Consider the following 26,664-nt stretch of genomic DNA (forward strand, 5'->3'; position numbering starts at 1 on the left):
AAAAAGATTTTGATTAGACGGAATTTTTCATGGCGTCATCAAAACCCGAGAAACAGGAGAGAGAAAAGTAAGTCAATGGGTGTATGTTACAAATTTTAAATGGCTTTCAAGGGAATTGTTTCGTTTTTTTCTTTTTGCCTTGCCTATCGTCGTCGTTGTCGGGGTGACTCAATTACACGTGTAGTAGTTAAAGAAACTCCCGTTGCAAGAAGTAAAAATTTTTCAGTTTGCATCATTTATCATCTCAAGTCATTTGCAATGTGTCGCTTCCTTGCTGCATAAATTGGGGGAATTTGTGTTTCGCAATGGTTTAATTTTAAAAGATTTTATTCAGGAAAATTGTAAAAAAAATCATATTAAAAAAATAAAAATTTTAAATATTATTTTTTTTCATAAAAAAAAATTAATTAATTACTTATTAATTATTTATTTAATTTTATTTAATTATTTATTATAAAAAATTTATTTTAAAATTTTACTTTACTTCAATTTTTCAAAATAAAAAATATTTTTTTAAATTAATTTTTATTTGATTTTATTTAATTATTTATTTTTTTCAAAATAAAAAATATTTTTTTAAAAATAATTTATTTAAACTTTCTTCAAATATTAAAAAAAAATAAATAAATTAAATAAATAATTTTGTTTTCAAAAAAAAAAAAATTTTTTTTAAAATTATTTTTATTTAATTATTTATTAATTATAAAAAAATTATTTTATTTTTTTTTAAATAATTAATTAATTAAAAAACTTTTTTTTTATTTTTAATATTTATATTTTATTTAATTAATTTTATTATGTATTTTAAATTATTTCTTAAAAAATATAATTTTAAATGGAAATTTTTTTTCATATGAAATTTAAAATTTTAATTAATTTTACAAATTATTAAAATATTTCAATTATTAAAAATTCATTTTGCACAATTTAAAAAATATTTCTTCATTTTTTTATTTTTTCGAAAAATCACGAGACATAAAATTTTCACAATTTTATCAAAAGTACCCGTAAAAGCATACAGAACAGTAGAAAGCACTACAGAGTCTATAAATTTAGTGTTCAGAATAAAAATTAGCTGCTGTGCCTTTCTCGTATATACGAACAATTTTATAACGCACCGTGTATAAAAAGGGGGAAAATTTGATTAAAATTTCAATAAGTTCCAGTAGGAAATTTACGAGAAGAAAATTAATCTTCTAGTTTTTTTTTCGTCGTTTTTGTCGTTAAAGCATTGCAGACATCTTCCTACTATGAATAATAAATAGTACAAAAATTTTACAAGTGAACTTGTCGATACGAACATGCAATGAATGCATTCGACCCTCCTTCATCTCGCACGTGAAAAATTCAAGGGAAGGAGTTTTAATGTGTTTTTATTAGCAGCGAAACACTTGGGCGCTCGTAAAATGCCTCAACGGAATTTTCCCTAATTTAATGGAAACATTTTCTAATCGTGACTCACAGAAAAAAGAAGCTTAACGACGAGTTTTCTTTGAGGATGAAAAACAAAAAAAAATATGATCTGTTGCGTCGTCCCCTTAATTGACTCCATCAACGTCGCTAATCAGTCCATTTATAGAACAAACAGAATTTATTAATAAATAAGCGAGCTCCTTTTTTTCCTGTACTTAAAAAAAAAATTATTAAAATTACCCTCGTTACAAAGCTCTATTTTCCATCATCAGGGAAGCCAAAGTAATTTGTATTAATTTATTTTTTTAACGTTAATTTTTTTCGACAAGCTAAGCGAAAATTTTTATTTTATTTTATTTTTTTATAAAAATAGAGAAAATCCAATTTTTATTGCATTTCAACTTTTCTATAGCGCAGAAAAAAAATTCAAATAAAAAAAAATGTATCAAAAAAACTCGCAGAAAGCAATAGAAAAGTTATCACATTTTTTATTATTATTTTTATTATAATTCGAGCTGGAGGGACTGCAATGATATTGAAACGCGAGCAAAAAAAAAAAAAAATAACGGAAAACCAGATGAGGCGCATCACTCTCTTCATTAGCATATTGATAACGAAAAAAATGTTCGAATATCATGCGAGAGACTCGAAAATAATTGACACTATCACTTTTTTTTATGCGACGTTGAATTTTTGTCATTTTGTCATATAATAATAAAAAATGGTCTACTTCTATTGTTCTCGTCGCCAACGTCGAGTTTAGAAAACTAGCAAATTTTTCGATACGAAAAATAAATTGTCGCACTTGTCACGACGAACGATGGAAAATTTTTTGTTCATTTTATTTGTCCAGTATTAATAATCTATCCATGCACGAGTTTTATTTATAAATTGTTAGAAACGCAGCAAAAAGTATTTTTTTAATCAACAATTTTTCGCATCACAAGCCAAGTACGGTACGGGGTGCATTCGGGAAATATGTTCAATTGAAAAACATAAATAAAAAATTAGACAACGCCGCTCGGCAAAAGTTGTTGTTTATGTTGCGGAAAAAAAGAAGAATTGAATTTTTGTGCCTTTTTGTATTTCATGGTTGTCTGATGTCGAGAATTATTATTGAGAAACGTGAAAAATTGATAATTTTATAAATAATGTTTTATTGCGAATTTGACGATTGATTGTCTGGTTGAGTAAATGTTGCTGCGGCGCGTTACATCAAAAACAAAACAATTGTACAAATAATGTTGTTTTATTGACTTGCGGATTTGTGAGTCAATATCAAAAAGTAAATATTGGCGATAATGTTGATTAAAGAGACAATTTTAGCTTTAAATTGATTTTTTTTCAATTTTAATTTTTTTTTTTTTTTTTTTTAATATTAAATAAATAAATAATTAATAAAAAAAAAATAAATTAAATTGTTAATAAATTATTTATTTTTTTTAATTATTTATGTATAAATTAATTTAATATTTAAAAAAATAATATAAAAAAAATTAAAAAAAATATTTTTAGTTTGGTTGTTCTGAAAAAAAAAATTTCTTTGAATAAAATGTTTATTTTAAAAATTATTTCAAAAATTTTATTATTTTATTTTGAACTTAATTTTTGAATTTATCAATTAAAGTTTTAATTGAAGTTATTATTAATACATTTAATTAAATTTCAAATTATTTATTTTAATTTTTTATTTAATTATTTTTTTTTGAATTTATTGAATTTTTTAAATTATATTAAATATTTGGTACAAAAGTACAAAAAAAAAAAATAAGATTGAAAAAAAAATTTATTATTATTTTTTTAAATTAGTTATCAATTAATTAAGTATTTAAAAAAAAATAAAAAAAAAATAAAAATTGAAAAAAAATAATTTAGTTATTTTTGGATGTTCTGAAAAAAAAATATTTCTCTGAATAAAATGTTCATTTTAAAAATTATTTCAAAAATTTTATTGTTTAATCTCTGAACTTAACTTTTAAATTTTTTTAATTAAATTTTTAATTGAAGTTATTAGGTATTATTTATTTTAATTTTTTATTTATTTTTTTTTTTAATTTATTGAATTTTTTAAATTATATTAAATATTTGGTACAAAAATATAAAAAAATAAGATTGAAAAAAAAAAAAAATTTTATAAAAAAATTTAGCAAATTTATGTAATTCTTTATTTAAAAATGTTATTTTTAAATTATTTTAAATTTTGTTTAAAAATAATAATTCATTTAAAACTAAAAGATTTAAAAAATAATTTTTCATTTTTTTTTGACTTAAAAGCAAGTCTTATTTTAACTTCAAATAATTTTTTCAATAAATAAAAGTTCAAAAATGTCTCTAAAAATAAAAATTTATCAAATTATCAGCAAATTTCTATCAATTTTTAGTAACTTATCTAATTACGTTGCATTTAAATCATTGATTTTATCTCCTTCTCTCGTCCCATGATGTAAATAAATTTCAAAATGCACTTCAAAGGCTCTGTGTATTTTATGGCTTTGAAACACAAACAGCATGAGAGAGCACAAAAAATAAATATATAATTCTGATTGACACGATAAACGATCGCATTGATGCCTTAATTAAATATTTATACAATGACTTTAAATGTTCAAACAGAAATCCGATCTCTTCAATATTTATTCCGGGCATGACGACAGCAAATTAATAAACGATCGGTCAAAACAAAACTCGAAACCAATCGGCATTAATTACGTTCGAAAAATTATGAATTTCGGCACAAAAAGGGTTCATAGTGCCAATAATTCACTTGAAAACGTCAAAAAAGTCGGGAATTAATGAAGATTGACAGCTGTTGGTGTTCGGCGCGACGCCCGAAGACTCTTCATAAACATGTGAAATATTTTTTTGTTGAAGGATGGACAGGAAAAGAAGAGAAAAGGGTGATGATTGATTGATTGATTTTATAATTAGACCAATTTTGCTCCAATTTCGGGGCAAAATTGAACAAAAAATGGGATAAAAGGTCATTTCTTACTCATTTTTCTTCATAAAAAAGTTTTAAATTGCATTAAAACATCTTTTCAGCAACTTTCTGGAGTTGAAGTAAATAATCGTCACTCACCTGAAATGAAAAAAAAAGAATAAAATATTATTTATCGAGTAAAATTTTGGCAAAAAACATCAAAACCAAACAAATAACGACAAAAACTTGTCTAGCTCCGTTTTTATTGCTTGCTTGAAAATTTATTATCCAGCGAGGGATAATAATGAAAAGCTGCAAATCGATGGTAATGTGATATCGCACGATAAAAAATGAATTTTGGCGGTGAAATGAGAGACGAAGAGGGAATTATGGACAAATTTAAAGAAATTTCACAGCAAAAAAAAGTTTAGAGTTGAACATATTTTTTTTTTTTGAAGAAAAGTTATCATTGTGGTATCATATCAAGCCATAAAATGGCGAAAACGAGAAAAAGCCGGAAATAACAACAAGGAACGACACACGAGGAAAAATGTGTCATAAAAAAGTTTATCGTTTTCTTGTCTCGCAGCTCAGTTTCTTCTCAAAAAAAAAAAAAAAAAAAATTGAAAGAAGAAAAAATTTATCATCCCAAAAATTTTCTATTAGAACTTTCTTCTTTTGTTATTGAGGATAAGTCGAAGGAATTTTCGAACAAGGAGAAGGAGAACAACAACAATAATGTCTTGTCTCGGATATCTCGTGAGTGTGTTCAAAATTTGATATGATGCATTATTTATGTTTTTCTTTCCCGTCTCGTGTTCATGTTTCTATTTTCCTTTAACAAAAGAAAAAAAAATTGACGAGCTCATGAACGTGAAAATTTGTTCATCAATTTTTTTTATGAAATTTTGTCATATTTTGTCTTGAATGAAGCGAAATTTTTTGTAAAAAATTTATATTTTTTTTAGTTTTTGAATCAGGTAAGAGTTAAAAATTGACCATTAAATTTCCAAAAAATAAAAAATTTTTTTTGGGAGGATTTAATTATTTTTCGAACATTTAATGGTATGAAGGTTGAAAGAATATTGGAAAAAATGATAAAAGAAGAAGCAAAAACTCATGGAAAGGAAATTTTTTACTTTTTCTTTGAGATTTTTATTTTTATTCTTTGACATTATTTTTTTTAATACTTTGATTTTAAAAACGAATTTTAAGTAAAAATTATAAATTAAAATTATTAAAAATAAAAAAAATAATAATTGAATTTAAAATTTTTAAAAAGTTTATTTTTTAATTAAAAATAAAAATTTAATTTTTATTGCAAATTTTTTTTCGAAATTCATGAAAAAAAAAATTATTAACGAAAAATTATGAAATTTGAAAAAATTTAACGAAAAACTAAAAAATGTAAAAAAATAAAATATTTGCTTCAAAATGAAAAAAAAACTCTACCATAAATGCAAAATTAATGAAAATGGAACTGCACGTTATCATTTCCATTTTTATTGACATTTTTTTCGCATTACTGAAAAAAAAACCGAGTAGATACTTTGGCAACCAACTAAAAAAATACAAACAAACGTCGAATGTTTACTCAGATGAGAGGACATTTGGGACATCAACAATTTCGTCATAATGACAAGTGCCAACAACATTTAATGGTTATGACTTCGCCTGCCAGTTATTATTATTATTTTTCCTGCAACTTTATTTTTTTTCCAAAAGTCTTGTGGGAATTACATGAATTTTCAGTGGATGAACACACGAAACTCGCATCACGAGGGAAATATTTGCGGAATGGTTTTAAAATAACACACAAGCGAACAAATATTTGCTCGAGAGTTTTGCGGAGCGAAACAAATAGCAACAAATTCGCATTCGAAATAGGTCATAAAAATTCATTCTCATAAATTTCGAGCACAATTCTCCAAGTTTCACGTCACTTGCCAACCAACCAACATTGGAAATGGAATCGAAATGACAGAAAAAAATAATGGAGATAAGGCATGAAAAAAAATGGGAAAAATGTCCCAAAAGGATTCGACGCGATTATATCCGGGAAGGATTGGCATTTCGCAATTGAATAAACAGACAAAAAGGATTAAAGTGTATCAAAGCTTCGCTCTCTATGAATAATATTTTTGCGTCGTTCTTGTCAAAATATCCTGGCTGATGCGCTGTCGGGCATGCAGAAATGCGAAATGAAATGGCTAAATGACATCCTCCGTTATTCTTTCCGTCATGTTTTGACGATGACAAAGTTGCCTCGTCAAAATTCCGACGGATTACGGCGACAAAAAATGTCTGCAGGATTAAAATTTTTGTCAAATCTCGAATGGCAGAGACGGAATTTCGATGTCAGTCAGCTGCTGTCCGATTAAAATCACATCAAAATTATTATTTGTCAGTTGTAACGTATGCCCTTTGTTGATATGGAAGAGTGCAGGTGAGACAAATTAGTGTGTCACACTCACTTTTGAACCCCTTTTGAAGTACCTACAGAGAGTTTTAAAAAATTTTTGATTAAAAAAATAAAATAAGTTTTAAATAAGAAAAAAATATGAAATTTATTTTTTTTTTTTAAATTAATTTAAATTAAATTATTTTTTAAAGAAAATTTAAATTTTTTAAATAATTATTTAAAAAAAAAATTATTTTTTTAATTTTAATTAAATTAATTCAAAAAAATATTTTAAATAAGTTTTAAAATAAAATTTATTTGAATTAATATTTAAAAAAATTAAATAAAAAATATTTTTTAAATTAAAATAGATATTTTATTTTAAATAAAAAATTTTTAATTAAAAATTAAAATTAAATTATTTATTTAAATTAAAATAAAAAAATTTTAATTAATTTTTTTAAAAATTTTATTTTAGTTTATAATAATTAAAAAATTTATTTTTATTTTTTTTCAAAATTTTTATTAAAAATTTATTAATAAATAAAATAATTTTTTGAAAATAAATTTAAAAATATTTTTCATAAATTTAAAATTCGTTTAAGATAAAAAAATAAAAATTTATTTATCTTTATCAAAAAATTTTTTAAAACACTCTGTATTTTATAAAAACAAAATAATAATAATCACAAGTCGTACTAATTTCATTAATTTACCCTTTTTTTCGTACAAAAACAGACAAAACCTCCGACATTACAATACATTTTGTTGGTTTTTTGCCTTTTTCGAACGAATGAATGAGCAACAATACAATTCAATACAAAGTTTTGTCCTTTTTAAATATTTATTAGCAGAATAATACTCCCCCGATATTTATTATAGAAATATATCGGATTGTGTCTTTTATGCACGCATGCAACACAAAAAAAAATCCGACAGATGTGCATTTCATAAAAACACTAATAACACAACGAGGATACAAAAATGTGATTATTATCATTATTATTTTATTTTTTTTTTCTACTTTTGTCTGTGGACCATTATCTGATATTTTTCTGAATTTTTCATTTATTCAATCCATGCGCGCCTGCATTGTCACTTTTGTTGCATTTTATCATTATCCGTCTTTTTTGTCGTCGTGTTTTCTGGCCTCAGGTCATTTGTTCGCCTCGCATAGAGGAAACGAAACACGGATTTTTGTGACACAAAAGCGAAATGGAAGAATGACGAGGGTGTGCAAGTATTTTAATGTCTGTAATTTAGATTAGTTTGAAAAGAGCAAAAAAAAATGTGAAGAGATAACAGGACAGATGTAGAATCAGCAGAACACACCTTTTACTTTGTTTTTACGAGTTGAGGTGAATCTCGACAAATTACTTCAGGGGTCAAATGTGAAAAGAGTGAAAGAATTGCAGGTTGTGTTTGAAGTGATTTGTGTTTAAATAATTTTTTTAAGTGTTCTTTTAGGATAGAAATGTCGTTTTAAGATACTTTGATAATTTTTTTAATTTTTAAATTAATTTTTTTCTATGATTTTTGAAAAAAAAATTTTTTTTTTAATTAATTAAAATAAAATAAATAATTTTTTTTAAATTTTTAAAAAAAAATTTTGGAATTGAATTTTAAAAAAATTAAACTTTTATTAATTTAAAAAATTCAAATTTTAAATTTTAATTTTTATTACAAAATTTAAAATTTTTTTTTAATTTAATTTAAAAAAATTAATTTAATTTAATTTATATGAATAAAATTTATTTTTAAATTAATTTTTTTTTCTGAGGTAAAATTTATAAATCTTTTTAGAATAATATAATTTTTTTTGCCCAAAGCCACAAAACTACTTCCAAAAATTAAATTTATCTGAGAATTCACTTCGTTCGAGACCATTAAACTTTTAATGTAATACGAAAAATTTGTCTCCAACCCCCTTTCCGTTTCCAAATCATTTCAAATCTCATCTAGACACGAAAGCACCTTTTACCAAAAATCATGATAACAGAAAAAAAGGAGATTATCCAAAAGCAAAATGACCAATAATGACATAATATCTCTAAAAATCCATCTTTCGTCCTTTTTATTGAAGTCTTCCTTTCTTTCCATTGTCATCGAGCGACGTCTGATTGATTTTTATCACGCCATGTTCGAGATATGACGTCCTCTTATCCAATTTCAGGACAAAATTTTTTGGGGGAATTTCTCTGTCTGAACGAAACAATCAAACTTTTATTATTTTTATTAAAAGTTCCTGGATTAAGTGGTCCTTTGAGGCATTTTTCTCTTACTTTGATGATTAAAGTTGATCGAAATTATTATTTATTTTATTTTATTTAATAAAATGTCACTTGAACGTTTTTTTTCGAGATATTTCGTCGTGATAAGAGCTCTTCATTGTCACTTTTGTCATTTAACGAGCACTTCAAATGCATTTTTTCGTTCGTTTAACACCATCTCGACATCATTAAGTTATTAAAACTTTGTCGAGTTAACACAAAAACTGCAGTTTTTTGCATTCTGCGTCGACAAACGAAAAAGTTCAAATGCAAGATTTTTGCTTGTACATTTTTTTTGTGTGCCGAGTGTTTGCCGAGCGTTGTTTAAACAACTTCTAAATTAATATTCTCCATGTTTCGTAACCACTTGCGAGAAAGTTTGTTTTCGAGAAAGGAAAAAAAGTTTGTACGACAAGCAGCACCCTTTTTGTCTCGATTTGCATAACTTAAATTGACAAAGTTTGAGCGCTCTCTAATTCAAATTCCTCTCGAGTTTGTGTGCAGGAATGCCAACCAGAAAACTCGATCGAAATGATTTTATTTACTTTTGAAAGTAAAAAAAAAAATTCGAGGAAAAAAACAAACCTAATCAATTTTTTTTTCGTTTCATCTTTTGGTGCAGCAGTTTATTTATTTTCTTTTTAATGGAGAAAATGTAAACAAGAAAAATTGTTATGCATGTTCGTTCGTTTGAGGGTTGATTGTTAAGACGACGTGAAGGACTTTGAAAAATGTCATGAAGCAAAGACCTCAAGAGGAAATTTTAAAACCTCAAGAAGAAATTTTAAGACCTCAAGAAGAAAATTTTAAGACCTCAAGAAAAAATTTTAAGACCTCAAGAGAAAATTTTTAGACCTCAAGAAGAAAATTTTAAGACCTCAAGAGAAACTTTAAAAACCTCATGGAGAAAATTGTTAGACCTCAAGGAAAATTTTTAAGACCTCAAAAAAAATTTTAAACTTTAAAAAGAAAATTTTAAGACCTCAAAAGAAAATTTAAAGACCTCAAGAAGAAAATTTTAAGAACTCAAGAAAAAATTTTTAGACTTTAAGAAGAAATTTTTGAACTTTGAGAAAAAATTTCAAACCTCGAAAGAAAATTTTAAGACCTCAGAAGAAAGTTTTAAGACTCAATAAAAATTTTAAGACCTCAAGAAAAAAATTTTTAAGACCTCAAGAAGAAATTTAAGTTCTCAAGAGCAAAATTAATCAATTTTCAACTCACAGAGACCCTTTCTAATGTGATTAGCATTCATGTTGAATCAATAACTTGCTTGACTTAAAATTAAATATTTTTTTCTATATATTTTCAGGAAAAAAGGGGGGAAATTTTTTCTTCCGGATTTTTCATTACTACCTGCCCTAAACCTCACTGCTTTTCATCAATGTTCCGCAGTCATAACTCAAAATCAAGTCAATCTAAAAAGTTCGTACCTTTCTTCAAAAAAAAAAAAAACGAAGAACGAGAAAAAGGTCCTTGAGCAAATACAGAAGCAAAAGTTTTGTCGTTCAAAAATTCAGGTCTGATGTTTCTTTCACGTGCTATAATCTAACAAGGTAACAAGGTAGAAGCATGAAACACAATAAATCAGTCAGAAAAGGTAAATTTTCTTTGATATATTTGTTTCTTGTTCGGTTTCGTTTGATTGAAGTTTGGATTTTGTTTGAATTCGAAGACTTTTTGACATGAAAAACGTCATTGACGACACAAGTTATTATACTGAAAAAAGTTCAATTTGGTTTGAAATAGAGGAAATAAATAAGGTTTGCAACGACCAATAGACGTCAGAAGTTGGGTTGATTTGTGATTTAATGGAAATTTTGATGAAATAAGTTATGCAAGTCCTTCAAGTCGAATTTTTCCTCGAAAAGACCTTTTTTTATGTGAAATCAGTTCATTGTTGATTAGGATCTGATCTCATTTCTCTTTTTTCCTCCATTTATTTCAATTTTCGTTGCCATTTTGCTTCATTTTTGTTTCTCTTTGCATTGTTTAACCAAATTAAGTATCTTGAGACAATTATTTTCATCCATCCCAGAGACAAAAATAAATATCAAAAGGGGTAGAAATTGATTCCTTATCCAATTTTCCTCTTTTATTCCATCTTTTCGACGGTTAAATGTATTCCGAATCACACAAAATCCACGCAATGAGGGGACCTTTGTCAGAAATTCTCGTTTTAGTCGCATGAATATCATTTAGGCACACTCTCTTAATAATCATAACATCCGCAAAACATTTACATTGCATTAGAATAAATAAAGCAAGAGGAACATCCTTATCTTGTTATTTCGACATCGAGCAGCAAGTTGAAGCAAACAAACAAAATAAATAAGAGGCGAAGTAATATTGTAATAAAAGACAAACATTCGTCGGTTGGTCGCCATTTCCTAATGAGATGTTTTTGTTATTGTCTGTTGTTTTTTGATTGCACCTTTCAAATACATATTTCATTATGTGAAGAAAATTTGTTTTTTTTTCTTTTGTAGATTGGATCAGAAAATTAATGAAATTTTGTTCGAGGAGAATTTTCTAAAGGACTTGATAAAATTTAAAAAAAAATTAATTAAATATTTTATCAGAATCCCAAAAATTCAAAAAATTAATATAAAAATAAAAAAAAAACTAAAAATAATTTTTTAAAAAATAAAAATAAATTTTTTAAAAAAATAAAAATAATTTAAAAAAAAAATAAAAATAATTTTTTAAAAAAATAAAAATAATTTAAAAAAATAGAAAATGTATTAAACATTTCTCAAATTTTTTTCAATTTTTTTTTTACTTTTATTTTAGTTTTAATTTTTTTTTGAGAATAATTTTTACATTTCTTAGACGTTTTGATAAAATTTTTTTTAAAAACATCAAAAATCATTAAATCTCCATATTTTTTATTTAAAAAATTGTTCCGTGTCCCTCATTATTATTTTTTCACTTTTTTGTTTCAAAACAAAAGAAACAATTGAAAGTGAAAACAAAAAAAAAAAAATAACCAAAGAAAAGGTCGCTGAGTCAACTTGTGGTTTTTACTTCATGAACTCTTGTCGTGTTATTTTCACCCGAAAAAAAAATTTTTTTTTAAATAAAAAAAGTGTCGATTGTTTCAACGCCACAAACGGAAGTCAAAGTTCGAACATTATGTGGTGTTTGTACAAAATATTACCGAACAATGAACGAACATTAAACAAAGAAAAATCCTTCAAGGGGGTTCCTCGATTTTTGAAACTAAGTTTTATTCAATACACTGCGACGTAATTTTTTTCGAATAAAAAAAAATATTAAAATAAAAATTTTACCTTTTTTCTCGAATTTTATTGATTTTAATGCAAATCTTCGAGATTTCTTAAACCTGGATTTATTCCTTGATCAATGAATTGTAATAATAATAAAAAATAACAACGTCGAATCAAACAAACAAAAATTTAGGGGTGACTCGGTACTTCAGTAATCGCTCACGACGACATCAAACAAAGAAAAAATAAATACAAAAAACAATATTCTCGTTGGTTACTCGAGTGTAAAAATACGATTTATTGATGGAATATCAAAAAATTTTTTTTTTTTGAAATTGATGAAATAACATCATCTTTAAGTAAAAAAACATTCACCTCGTCGGCTTTCAATAACACATAAACGTACCCAAGATTGTAATTTCATTGATTGAATGGAAAAACAACGAGAGGGGGAATGCACCTAATAATACTTTTTTTTTTGAATAAAGTGAGGGTGCAGTAATGCAATAAAATAATGTTTTTCGGTTATTTATGTTCTTGTGTCTCGTAAATAGTTTCAATTTTGTAGCGACATATTGTTACACTGAGCGGAGTTTGAAAGGCATTTCAAAAAAAAAACTTCGAGCTTTTAAAAGATTTAACGTCTTTCCGCATTATTCTAAAATTGTTTTCCCAATGCACATTTTAAATTATTTTTTAAAGAAAATTTTAAAAAAGTTTATGATTTCGATTTTTATCCCAAGGCACATTTGAAAAATTTCTCATTGCAAAATTCGAATTTTTACCCAAGAACAAAATTTTTCAATTAATAAAATATTCAAATTTTCATCCCAATCAACATTTAAATTTTTTCCCAATGCACATTCCGAATATTGAAATTTAAAATAAACTTTAAATTTAGATTGTGCATTGGGTAAAAATTAAAAATGTTCTTTGGGACGAAAATTTTAATATTTTTTTTGAATTGAAATTAAAATTGCGTCTTGGGCAAAAATTCAAATTGTGCATTGGGAAATTTTTTAAAATGTGCATTGGGATAAAAGTTAAAATATTTCATCAAAAATTATTATTTCATTAAATTTTCATTAAGAAATTATTTCAAATATGCCTTGGGGCAACAATTTCAAAATATGCATTGGGAAATTATCCAATTGTGCATTGGGTTAAAATCCAAAAATGCGATAATATTAAAAGTCGTTCTTATAACTTTCTAAATTCTTCATAAATAATTGCCATAATGCATTTTTTCCTGTGTGCTTTATGAATAAATTCGAGAAAAATATGAGTGAGGGTGGTTTTTAATATCACGTGGCATTGTCGAATCGATACACAGTGACATATAATTAGGTTACTGTCCCGTTTTAAGAAGTATTGGCAAGGACAAAAATTGAACAATTTTTAAAGTGTTTTTGACATTTGCCATCAAAAAAGTGTCACAATACGGGTTAAAGTGCGATAAAATTGAAGAGCAGCGAACATATGGACAAAAAATCACAATTTTCGCCTCAACAGAACCCAACTTGACGTCCTTAATTACTTTTTTTTGTGTTATTTTCATGCATGATCTCCCTCGAGCGCTTGAATTGCGACGTAATATTTCTTTTTCACGCATAATCAAAAATAATGTTGCCGGACCATAAGCACGTGAGTTCACACATTTTTCCTCGTAACTGAAAGAGAGAACTCCTTGCACAATAAATTATCATCATATTTTATCTACCTTTGCTTCTTTTTGTTCGCTGAGTTTGCAACGAGAAATTAGGTCCCTTGGCAAATTATTTGTGAACGAAGCTATTTTTAGCGAAAAGAGGAAAAAAAGTAACAAAAAAAAATTATTTTTATTACAATAAAATAACACTGCAAGCAAGCAAACATAAGCCCAAAAACCTCATTTTGTTGTTTTTCGCTCCGTGTTACTTCCCGAAAATAACAAGGTTACTTTTTTTTCGTTGTTCTCTCGTGAAAATACATACGGGCGAGCGAACAAGAAACTTTGTCTTGTGTGGATGAGGTAAATGTTGAAATATTATCTATTAATGCCGAGAAAAGTTTAAATCTTCTTTTGGCAGGCAGCAGGTTGGGTAACGGAAGGATATCGCAACGATTCGTGAGCGGAATATTGATATCGAAGGAATTTTTTTTTCAAGGTCTTCAAGGTTGATTGGTTTGACAGTGACAGAATTATTTTTTTCGAAAATTTTTCTTACATTAATTTTTTTATTTTAATATTTATAATATTTTTAATTAATTTTTTTTTAAACTGAATTTTGAGAAAAATTTCTTCAAAAAAATTCCTTTATAAAATAAAAAAAATATAAAAATTTTATTAAATATTTTATTTTATTAAATATTATTTTTTTTAAATTAAATTTTAAAAATATTATTTTATTTTTTAAATTTTTATTTATTTTTTTTTTAATTTTATTCAGTTTTTAGAGAAATTTCTTCAAAGTGTTCAAAAAAAAAAATAATAATTAAAATAAATAAATAAATAAATAATAAATAAAAATTATAAAAATAAAATTTTAAAAATAATATTTTAATTATTATTTAATTTTTTTTATTTATTTTTTTTTTAAATTTTTAATAAATTTTAAATCTTTTTTTTTTAAATTAAAATTTAATGAAAATATTTTTTTAAGAATTTTAAGATGATTTTTTTTCAGATTTTTACCCAAATTTGTGCATTAATTTTTTTTTTCGAACCTCCATCCCTGTCTTTTTCCTCTCAAGTAGCTTATTTTGCCTTCTCCTGCGAATTAGATTAGACCCATAAATACTTTTCCGTTGCCTTTTTTTTCGTTGCCCTACTGATATGTGGGTGTGTTTGTGCGTGAGAGAATATCTTCTTTCATTCTCCCGTTTCACGATACATGTAAATAAATTGTTTTGAAACCCATCGAGGACAAACAATTTACTCCTCCGGTAAACGAAAACAACACAAGCGAATTTCCTTTGATGTTTCATCGCCAGAACAAACGATCCGGAGCGCGATGATATGAAACACGTGTCATCGTAAGTGTCTCGGAAATGAACTCTGTTGTAATTTACTCGATGAAAAAAATGACGACAAAAACATCGATTAGGATGATAAGGAAAAAAAATTCTCATGTTACTCGAAGTTTTTACAGGGAAATTTTTTTTTCGGAGTGATCGCTCATAAAACAAACTGACATGATCCTAACATGTTCCTTCAATACATGACAAACAAGATAATTACCTTTGACAGAAAAGGGTCAACTTTTTTATTTTCTGTTTTTGTTCAGGAAATGTACAGAAAAAAATGTTGTTTACTTGCGCACGTGACTCCCAAAGTAGAAAGCTGTGTCACCCATAAGGCATGATTATTGATTTTAAAGTGTCTGGCAAAGTTTACTCGTTTTTCCATTAAGGCACTGTTTTGTGTGTGGAGTACGATAAAGTTTAATTATGTTGTCTGGTATTTGAGCAAACAAGAAAAAATAATCAATTTTTAAATTTTTTATAGAATTTTTTATCATTTATTTATTTTCTTTTATTTTAGGATATTTTTTATCAAAAAAAGATATTATTTTTTTTAGGAACATTTTTTTAAATTTTTTTTTCGAAAATTTAACAAAAATATTATTAAAAATAATTTTTTTCATAAAAACTTGAAAAAAGTTAAAAAATTCGTAAATATCAATTCAAAAATTGACCGTTAAAAATTTGAAAATTACTTTTTTGCTAATTCAAAATTTTTTTAAATTATTTTTTTTTTTGAAAAATTATAAAAATATTATTTTGCTAAAAAAAAATCATAAAATTATGTTTAATTTAAACATTTTCACCTTTCACTACTTTCTTCATGAAAAGAAAAACTCAGACCTTGAACGAAATTCTTTCACCGAAAAAAATACCACAAAAAATCGTTAAAATAAAAATTCATGTCGCGCACAACAAAAAGTCGCTTGTACCGTCACGTTAGCACAAATCCAGTTCATTTCATGTTAAATAATAATTTAATTATTTATTATATTTTTTTCTGTACATTTATTCATTCATTCGTTCACAAAATAAATAATAATAATCCACACTCCATCTCACAAAAAAAAAAACAAAGCAAAGCAAAAAAATCTGTTCTGCCCTGAATATTTATTTATTTTTTATTTATTATTAAAATTATGTACGAAAAGTATATTTATAGGAAAAATAAAGGACATTCTCGATTTTTTTTTTTCGTACGGTCCTTTTTCTGTATATGTTTGAATAGGAAGCTTACAATAATTAGATTTATATTGTATTTTGAGATTATGAATAAATATACAAAAAAATCATATTTTTTACCTTGTTAGTGTCCGTTAGCCTACAATTCTACATAAATAATGGCAAAAACATAAATAATAAAATTCATAAAAAAAAATTCTTGCCAAAAAAAATATAACAAATTATTATTGCGTTTACGAGAAATTTAATGAGAGAACGAGTCAAGTACTTGGAAAAATAAAAAAGAAATTTGTTGTTATTTAATATTCACAATACAATTTGAAACAAAAAAAAAGTTTTTTTTTTATAAGTTGTAAGTTTTCGTAAATAAATATAATAAAAGTTATTTTTATTAAATTTTGCATTTTTATTTCTTCTGTTTTTTTTTGCTATTTTATGCCAATGAATATAAATTTATGTAGGATTTTTCCCGAAATTGGGTCAACAAACGTGCCTTATTTTAAAGTTTGTCATAAAAATCTCAAGGCAAATAAATTTCCGCTTTTTTATCGCTATCAACATCACATGTGGCCCGGATTTTGTCCTCGTAAAGATTTTTTTTCGGGGAGAAAAGTGGCATGTCTTGTTGTTTATGTATGTTAATATATTGTGAAAAATTCATGTTTCGCATAGAAATATTTTTGTGAATTTTTTCATTTGTTTAGTTTTTTTTAATTAAATAAAAATTATTTTAGATATTTTTTTTTATTTTATTGAATTTTATTATTTTAAATAAATTTAATTTTAATTTTAAAATTAATTAAATTATTTTTTTTAAAATTAATTAAATTATTTGTTTTACTGAAATTATTATAAATAAAAAATTTATTTAAAAAAAATTATACCTATAATTTATTTAAAATATTTATTTATTTTTATTTAAATTTTTATTTTTATTTTATTTTATTAAAAACTTCTTTAAATATAAAATATAATTGAAATTATTTTTTTGAATTAATTTATTTAAAATAAATTAAATTTTATGTAATGAATTTTGTTAAAATAAAAAAAAAAAATAAATTTATTTAAAATAAAATAACTTGTAATAAAAATAAATAAAAAAATTTATTAAAATTATTTTTAAATTGAATTAATATTCAAAATAAATTCGATTTTAAAATTAAGTATTTTTTTATTTATTTAAATAATTTTAAATAAAAAAAATTAAATTAACTTTTACAAAAATTATTTTATGAAAGTAAACTCGCAAAATTTCTAAAGCCACAAAACATGAAATTTTAACAATTCATGTTCCTTTAAGTTTAAGAGCGATATGTGACATGTCCTTACATTTTATATCGGTAATTTTGTTTGCAGATTTTGTCTTGTTTGTAACCCAAAACAGCTATAAAAAGCAGTAAATTTAGGATTTTTTTTTCAAAAGACAAGACAAGAGCTTAAGAGGATATTTTTATGTTACTTGTTGTACATTTTATGACTCAAAATAAATTCAAAGAAAATTTCAAGATTTTTTTTTCGTTTTACAGTCAAAATTTATCCATAATTTGTACGTTTTTTCCCATAAAATTAAAATTTTTGAAGAATTTTAAATATTTTTAAGTAATTTAACGTCTTTTACTTGCACTTTTGACCTCCCAAGACGTCATTTATTTGTCAACGTCGCACGCCCTTTTCAATATTAAATAAAGTATCTATTGAAAAAAAAACATGACACTCATTTACACTTTAATAACTTCCTTTTCTGAATTACTCGTTCAACATTTTCTGAAATGTCTTAGGTTCTTCATTTTTTTTTAAAGAATCACGTATTTGACATTAAATTTTTATTTTTTAAAGATAAATATTTGTTTGTTCTATTATATTTTTATTAACGGATTAAGGCGGCATGATCCTTGTCTTTTTCTCGATTGTGTTAAAAACATGTGACGATTGTTTATTTTGCCTCACTCTTCAATTTATGTTATTACTTTATTATTATCTGATGACGCAGGCAAAGCGACGAGGCAATAAAAAAATGCATTTTCTTCGCTCTTCTCGCATCTTTATTGAAAAAAATTCGCAATAAAAAGATGCGACACATGTTCATATCGCTCCAAGGCAATATATTTGCGTGTTACATTTGCATCACTTACTCCGAAAATCCTTTTAGACGACAACTAGAAATTCTTTGTGTCACTGCGACGATGCTTCGAGGCAATTTCTTTGTCATATGAGTTTCGCAAGGAAATTCGCTTATCGCCGAGCACGGAGCATAAAATAAACAAAACACTTGATTATCATGCTCAATAAAGGCATCTTCATTGCAATTTATTGAGTTACGAGTGGCGCCAATGACATTTTCGCTTGCATTCCATTGTCTTTGCTCGAACAAAAGTCTCGATAAGATTTTATTTTTATGAGATTTCGTTCGTAATTGATGGAAATTATCATAAATTGGTCATTTTCACCCCTTTTTCGTCTCGTGCTTGAGTTTCTTTAATGATTGTTCGCAGTAATTATTCAATCAATTTAATTAATTAAGCATGACTGCTCAGTTTTCGTCCCATTGAGAGTCTTTTTTCTTTTGAAATCGATCTATTGTTCGAGATTTGTATCTCAAGAGACGAAAAAAATGATAAAATTCGCGATGACGACTCTCCCCTTTCATCCGAGACAAAAGGCAGGACGATAAAAATCAAACACATGTCCCTATGGTAATAATAAGCTTCGTTCATGATTTATTTTTTTTTGCTCTGCACCGACTTTCGTTCTTTTGTTCGTCATAGAAATGCAAGCACGGAGAAAAAAGTACAAAAGGCAATCTAATAAATTGTCATCATCTAAATAAATTTTAAATAAATCCCCGATTGTATCAAAATATTTTTAAGGATTAACTTTCATTATGGTGACAGTAAATGCATGGTAGTGTCTCGTGTCCTGTATATGAGACGGCTTATGATGTAATAATTAGGGAGGAGCGCAAGTGAATTTGGGAGTAAATGCAATTTTTTGATGCGTCATGAAATTTTTTAGTTTTAAAAAGTTCGAATTTTAATTTTTTTTCATGAAAAATAAACTTAAAGATGCTAAAAAATTTTTTTAATCAGAAAATGAACAAAAATAAATTTCAAGACGTCAAGAAATTCATTTTTAATCAGAAAATGAACAAAAATGAACTTTAAGACGTCAAGAAATTCATTTTTGATCAGAAAATGAACAAAAATGAACTTCATGACGTCAAGAAATTCATTTTTAATCAGAAAATGAACAAAAATGAACTTTAAGACGTCAAAAAATTTATTTTTAATCAGAAAATGAACTTCAAGATGTCAAGAAATTCATTTTTAATCAGAAAATGAACAAAAATGAACTTTAAGACGTCAAAAAATTCATTTTTAATCAGAAAATGAACTTAAAGATGTCAAGAAATTTGTTGTTGATCAGAAAATGAACAAAAATGAACTTCATGACGTCAAGAAATTCATTTTTAATCAGAAAATGAACAAAAATGAACTTCATGACGTCAAGAAATTCATTTTTAGATCAGAAAATAAACTTTAGATTATCTAAAAATTAAGTTTTGAGATAAAAATAAAATTTAATAAACAAAACTTAATTTTTAGATCTTATAAAATTCAATTTCGTGAATTCTTAATTTAAAAATTAACAATTTTCATTTGAAAAATGAACTTTTAATTAATAAAAAAAATTTTTGATAAAAAAAAATTTTATCAAAGAAATTTCTCGATACTCGCTCCTATCTAATCTCAATATGCATCTAAATTACTGCGCACCAACAAACATTAAAACGCAACATTACAACATAATAATGTCACCAAATACAAAATAAAATTTAAAATTATTATTTTTAGGGGAAACTCAATTCCTCACATATCATCAAATAAATTTGAATTGAGTGTCAAATTATTCACTTTCTTCCTTTGCATCCATTCATTGGCTTACTCAGTAAAGTTAATTTAGAAAAAAAAACCTCCCGTGGTGTCAAAATCCGATTGGAATTCTACCCGATACCGTCATAAAAACCCATTCTAATAAGAAAATTCAATATTTTTTTTGGGAAAGACCGAAATTTTAAAATTATGGTACGAGTGAAAAAAAGGATGAAAGTAGGCGGAGATCGTTTACGAAACAAAAAAAAATATAAATAAACTTTTAATGCTAAACGCGTGCGATCGTCAAGCAACGAATGAAAAATTAATCAAATGTGAAATTGTCCGTTTATTACGAAAAAAAAAAAGAAGAAATTTGAAGTCAAACGGAACAAATTAGGATACTAACACATTTGTTCGATTTTTTTTTGTTAAGTGAGGTAACAAAAGGTCGTCTTCTTCGTCGCTCGAAAAAAAAAACTTTTTCTGGATAACACATGTCTAACATTTTTTTGATGCGTGATTTATTTACCGTAAGAAATTTTTTGTAAATTACAGCTTCCCTTTTTTTGCGTTGAGCAAATCTGCTCAACAAGAAGCCACTTAACGCTTCGAGAAAAAAAAGTATTAGGTTTCCATGTCAATGAGCTTCGTTCGAGTTAAATCGACTAAATTCCTGAAAATGTAAACTTTTTTCAACAAAACAAAATTTGAACGAGTAACCACGACGACGACAAAGTTAATTTGAAATAAAAAAAAGAATAAAATCGTGAGAACCCTTTTAAGGCCAACATGAATTTCTAAACGTTTAAAAAATGCGTTTTTTTTTATTCTTAAAGCTTAAATACGAAAACTGTTTATGTAAATAAGAAATCTGGATTAATGACCAAAGTCGCCTCATTTTATTCAATTTTTTTTATATTTTTGTTATTTGTTGATGTTATTAACTTTATTCATAACGATTCATAACGATGATATTATAATCAAAAGTGTAAACATGTTGAGAATTTTTTATATCGATTAATTTTTTTATTTACGTTTCATGCGTGTGTTATGAATTTTTTCGAGTAACTTGCGTTTTTTGTTTTGTTTTCTTATTTTTCGTTCACTTTTTTTTATTGTTATAAATTATATTAGGTCTTATTGTTATTTTTGTACTTCCAAAATGTGTGGAATAATAATAAAACGTGTTCAAAAATATTTTTGTGAGTAGCATTTACATGTTTAATACTGAATATTACATTATAATAATTTATTATTCTTATTTTTTATATCTTAAGAAAATGTTTAACTTATATTTTTTCGCATCTTGTATAAATTTTGGTATTATATCATCAAAAAATTTATTTTTTTTTACATAAAAATTAATAAATATTTAATTTTTGAAATGAATAAAAAAAAATAATATTTTTATAATTTAAAAATTGAATTTATTTTTTTTAAATTGTTAAAAAATTGTAAAAATCTAAAATAATAAAAATTTTTAATTAATAAAAAAATTAAATCTAAAAAAAAAAATAAAGAAATTTTTTTGACATCTAAAATTTTTTTAAAAATAAAAAAAATATAAAAATAAAATAAAATGATTTTTATTATTTAAAAATTGAATTCAATTTTTTTAACTTATTAAAAAATTGTAAAAATCATAAATAATAAAAAATTTTAATTAATAAAAAAATTAAATCTAAAAAAAAATTAACGGAATTTTTTTTGACATTTACAAATTTTATAATAATTAATTTAAAAAAAAAATAAAATAAAATAAATAAATTTTTATTGAATTTCTATTTTTCTTTTAAACTCAAAAAAAATTTTTTTTAATTAAATATTTACGAAAATACGCTTAAATCATTTTTTTCGATTTTCATAAATTATTTTTTTAATGCACCGCGTGCCATTATTTTCGATATTTTTTTTTCATCGTAGCTCCGATAGTAAAAATGATTTTATCGAGCCAAATGTGTGTTTTTGCAATAAAAATATGATAAAATGATGATGATAATGTAATAAATGAAATAACTTACTCTTCATTCCGGGCCCGAACACGTTGCCAACGATGTCCCGTCATGAATGTAGAGCAGAAAAAAATGTATATGGATCGCAATAAATGTTAATAAATACAAAGTATTGCAATAAAAATTTCTTCGATAATCGCAAAAAAACGATCGTAAAATGTTATTTATAAATATTGGAATTTTTTTATCCTTTTTTCTACGTAAAAAAATATTCTAATTTATTTTCTCACGACTAACTTTTTTTTATTATTAAATTCATCAAGCATCAAAAATTTAATCCGAAGAATGAAATTCATAACAAAAATTAATAAAAAAAAACATCAACAAACGGTAATGTCGTCTCGTCGTCGCATCTTTTCACAAAAGAAATAATCAAACGAAATTTAGACTATTTTATTAATGATCATTATATTAAATAAAAATATATTATAATGACAAAAGACTGTCGAACAACCATAAAAAGAGGTTTGAAGCGTTGTCGTTCTTTGTTTTGATTCTCTTTAGAAAAATTGTCATTGTCGGGATTTTCGACGCAACATTTGCATAACGACCGTCTTTATGCTCGTATTCATTTTTCGCTCACACATATTAGATTTTGATGCAAATTTTTATTGCAAGACGCTAATTCAAAATTATTTTGCGGTTTTTTGTCGTCTGATTTAAATGTTATTGGAGTAAAGTGATTATTGCTGCTACCGAATGATGACAAACAAAGAAAAAACAGAAGAAATGTTGACAAATTTTATTATTTTAATTTAATTTTATGAATATTATTTTTATTATAATAAAATTTATCATAATAATAAATTTTAATTTAATTATTTTTTTTATAATTTTTAAACAAAAGAAATTCATTAAAATTTTTAAATTAAATAATTTTAATTCCCATTTAATTTTTATTATGTTTTTATAAAAAATTAATTGATTTTATTAAAATTTTTATATTAAATAAATTTAATTTAATTTTACGAATTTTTTTTTCACTAAGTTTTTAAATTTTCAAAATACTTAATTAATAAATGAAAAAATATTTTTTTTATTTAAAAAAAAAAATTATTAATAAATAAAACATTAATTTTTAATAATTTTTTTTAAAATTAATTTAATTACAAGAATATTATTTTTTTCATAAATTTTTATAATTTTATTATGAATTTTTAGTTTTAGTTTTTTAGTTTTTTTTTTATTTTAATAATTTTTTAATAAAAAAATAATAAATTTTAAATAAAATAAATTAAATTAAATTTATTTATTTTTTTTTGTGAAAATAGGCAAAATAATTAAATAAAAAATATTTTTCAAATAAAATTTGATAATAGAATAAAATAAAATTAAATTATAAAGAAAAGTTTATCTTTTATTTCTTTTTCAGTTTTTTTAATGAAAGAAATTGTATTCAAAAATAAAGAACGGAAGAAAGGTCCTTGATCCTTTTTCAAATTAAATGAATGAACAAAATTCACTTGAGCGAACGAATAAACAATTAATTGCTGATTTTTTCACGTTTCTTATATTTTTTTTTCGACATTGACGGATATAATTGCTCAGCGATCCCAAAATGGGTCTTATTCAAAAGTGCTAAAATTATTTTTTTTTAAATTCTTTTTTTTATTTTTTAATTCCATACAAAATAATAACAAGCGAAGTAATAATAATAAAAAAAATAACGGAGCAACAAAAAAAAAGTTTGAAGGGTAAATTTTTCTTCTTTATCCAGAAAGGTAGAAAAAAAAATTACGCAAAAAAGGTGTCGTTATTTTTTTAAATAAATGACTGAATGAATAAATAAATCACAAAAATTGTGATGATAAAAAAAAATATTTTTCTCGAAAATTATATTTAAAGAGGGAAGAACGACTTCGTTAAAAATAATTTCCGCGCTGCTTATCAGTCGAACAGTCAAAGCAAAATTGTTTAAATTAAGAACGATTTCACCTCAATTACTTCGAGTAATGACTCCGCTTCACAAGCGCTTATCTCGACATTTTCTTCGACGACGACGACATTAAATTGCTCTTTTTTGTGTGTGCTTTAAAATTTAATTGCAGAGTTGCAATTATTTACACTATTTCAATTTTTTCGTACCCCTTTGCATGATTTTCTCGCGCAGATAAAAATTTTCCATTGTAAATAATTATTTTGCCGCGAGGAGGAAAATTATTTTAAATTAAAAAAATAAATTTTTTCGTGATATTTTTCGCTTTTGGCAGTTTTTTGTCGTATTTCCGGAAATAATTTTAATTAAAAAAAAAAAATATCTTCACTTACCTTTTGTGCTTTACACATGCTGGCAATCGATTGAATGTCATGCGATTGATGTCGTTGTTCGGCGAGACACTGACTGCATGTTGGTATCTTGCACGTGCTACAATAGAGCGTTAACGGCTCCGTATGATCGCCACAGATACTTTCGCGCACTTGACTCGAACCACGTGGTCTCTTGAGTGTGTGTTCCTTCAAAGGACCTCTCGCCGGATGACAAAGCTCCTTGCAACCCTCGCAATACCGGATTTCGCATTGTTCGCACATCACGGATGCCACTTTTGGCGGAATTGTTTCGCACATTTGGCATCTCAGTGCTTCCCTTTCGCAAAATCTGTCGACGATATTTTCCATGGCGCGATATGTCGGCAAATTTCGGGCGCCGTTCTCGTCGAAAAAGACAAGTTTGCGACAAACGGGACACGCAAGACTGTACGATGAACTACCGACACCTTGCGGCGGGAATAGTAAACCTTGCAAATTTGGAGTTCCCGCGTACGATCCGGGACGCGACGAAGTATAGCAAATGACGCCGGAATCAGCTTCGCTCAAGATACTAACTTTGTCGGCTTGATCTTGGTCGGAGGAGATGCTTTCTGTGGCGCTTGAACTGCCGGTAGATGCCGCTGATGAAGCTGACGACGAGTGAATTTGTGATTGGATGTGCGCTGTGGCGGAATGATGCACTTGAACTTGAACGACAGTTTGGTTAGCACTCAGGGGCGCTGCGGAAGGAACTTGCGTATCCAATGCACAAGCTAAACACAAGGTATGGAAACATGGCAATAACACGGGGTTCACAAACAATTGCTTGCAAACCACACACCGAAGCTCTTCTTCCATACTAGAAGACATTGATTTCATTGAAAATATTTTTTTCCTTGAATTTTATTTAATTTTTTTTTTTATATTTTTTTTAATTTAACACTAATTCTACTTTGCACAGATTCTTATCATCGGGCGATGCAAATTTATTCATTATTCACGCACAAATCAATCCGTAATCCGGCTTTATTTCTACTCCTCGAAATGGAAATCAATTAGCACTTATCACTTATTAGGCGCCTTACTAATCTCTCATTTTATGAGTAAATATTTAATTTTTTAATTTTTCAATATTTTTTTTATTTATTTATTTTTATTAATTAATTATTTTTTTTATCAATAATCCTCACATGAGTTATTTTTTTTTAAATATTTTTATTTATTCATAAATTCACTATCGATTTATTTTTTTAAGAGCTTTCAATATTTCATCGTAAATAATTTTTAATTATTTATTTATTTTTTGTTAGATTCGAAAAATCTGATATCGTAAATAAATATTGCCTGAAGTCGTTGATAATAATTAATACAAAATTTTGTTCCGACACTCACGAAGAGTACGTCACACGTTCGAATACAAAACGAGACTGATTTAAGAATGCAAGACTGTTGCATGGAGTTCGTATGAAAAAAAAATTGGGGGAGAGAGAAATATTTGCCGAAAGAGAGAGAGAGAGAAGTTGAAAGAAAAGTTGAATTAGCAAAGAAATTTAATTTTGGTATGTTTTTGTTTATGATATTTTTTAAAATTTTTATATATTTTTTAAATATTTTTAAAAAAAAAATTAATCTAAATATTTTATTAATTGTTTAATACTTTTTTTTATTTAAAATTTATTTTTTTTTAATTTAAAATTATTTTTCTTTTAATAAATTTCCAATATGTTTTTGGAGTTTTTTTTCAAAAAATTTTTTTATTAAATTAATTATTTTAACATTTTAATTATTCTATGGATAATGCTTAAATATTTCTAATTAAATATATTTTATTATAAAATTAATAATTTTTATGCAGCAAAAACAAAATATTGTATAGAACATATAGACAATTAATAACAGAGAGAAATTTTATCAGTAAAATGAGCGTAAAAATATACGAAAAAAAAACTTGAATAGAAGACTTGGATTGAAATTGTGATTAAAAAGTGATTTAAAAGACAAAATATCATATAAAAAGAAATTAATTAAAGGAATTAAATTTTAATTTGAATTTATTTTTTATTTAAAAAATTAAAATTAAATGAAAAGACAAAATTTTATCAATTTTATCAAAA

At 25.1% G+C, this 26,664-nt stretch overlaps 1 protein-coding gene across 2 annotated transcripts in view; it reads right to left on the bottom strand.

Moving 5' to 3' along the window:
• Window positions 1–25,408, bottom strand: part of LOC134831499 (E3 ubiquitin-protein ligase TRIM9) — a 68,402-nt gene extending 42,994 nt beyond the window's left edge. For both annotated transcript variants that reach the window (XM_063845236.1, XM_063845235.1), the window contains exon 1: window positions 24,572–25,408. In XM_063845236.1, the coding sequence (XP_063701306.1) occupies window positions 24,572–25,408 (837 nt within the window). The remainder of the gene's footprint in view (window positions 1–24,571) is intronic.
• Window positions 25,409–26,664: the final 1,256 nt, after the last annotated feature.

This window comes from Culicoides brevitarsis, chromosome 2 (assembly GCF_036172545.1).
Source record: "Culicoides brevitarsis isolate CSIRO-B50_1 chromosome 2, AGI_CSIRO_Cbre_v1, whole genome shotgun sequence".
NCBI classification, from domain to species: Eukaryota; Metazoa; Arthropoda; class Insecta; order Diptera; family Ceratopogonidae; genus Culicoides; species Culicoides brevitarsis.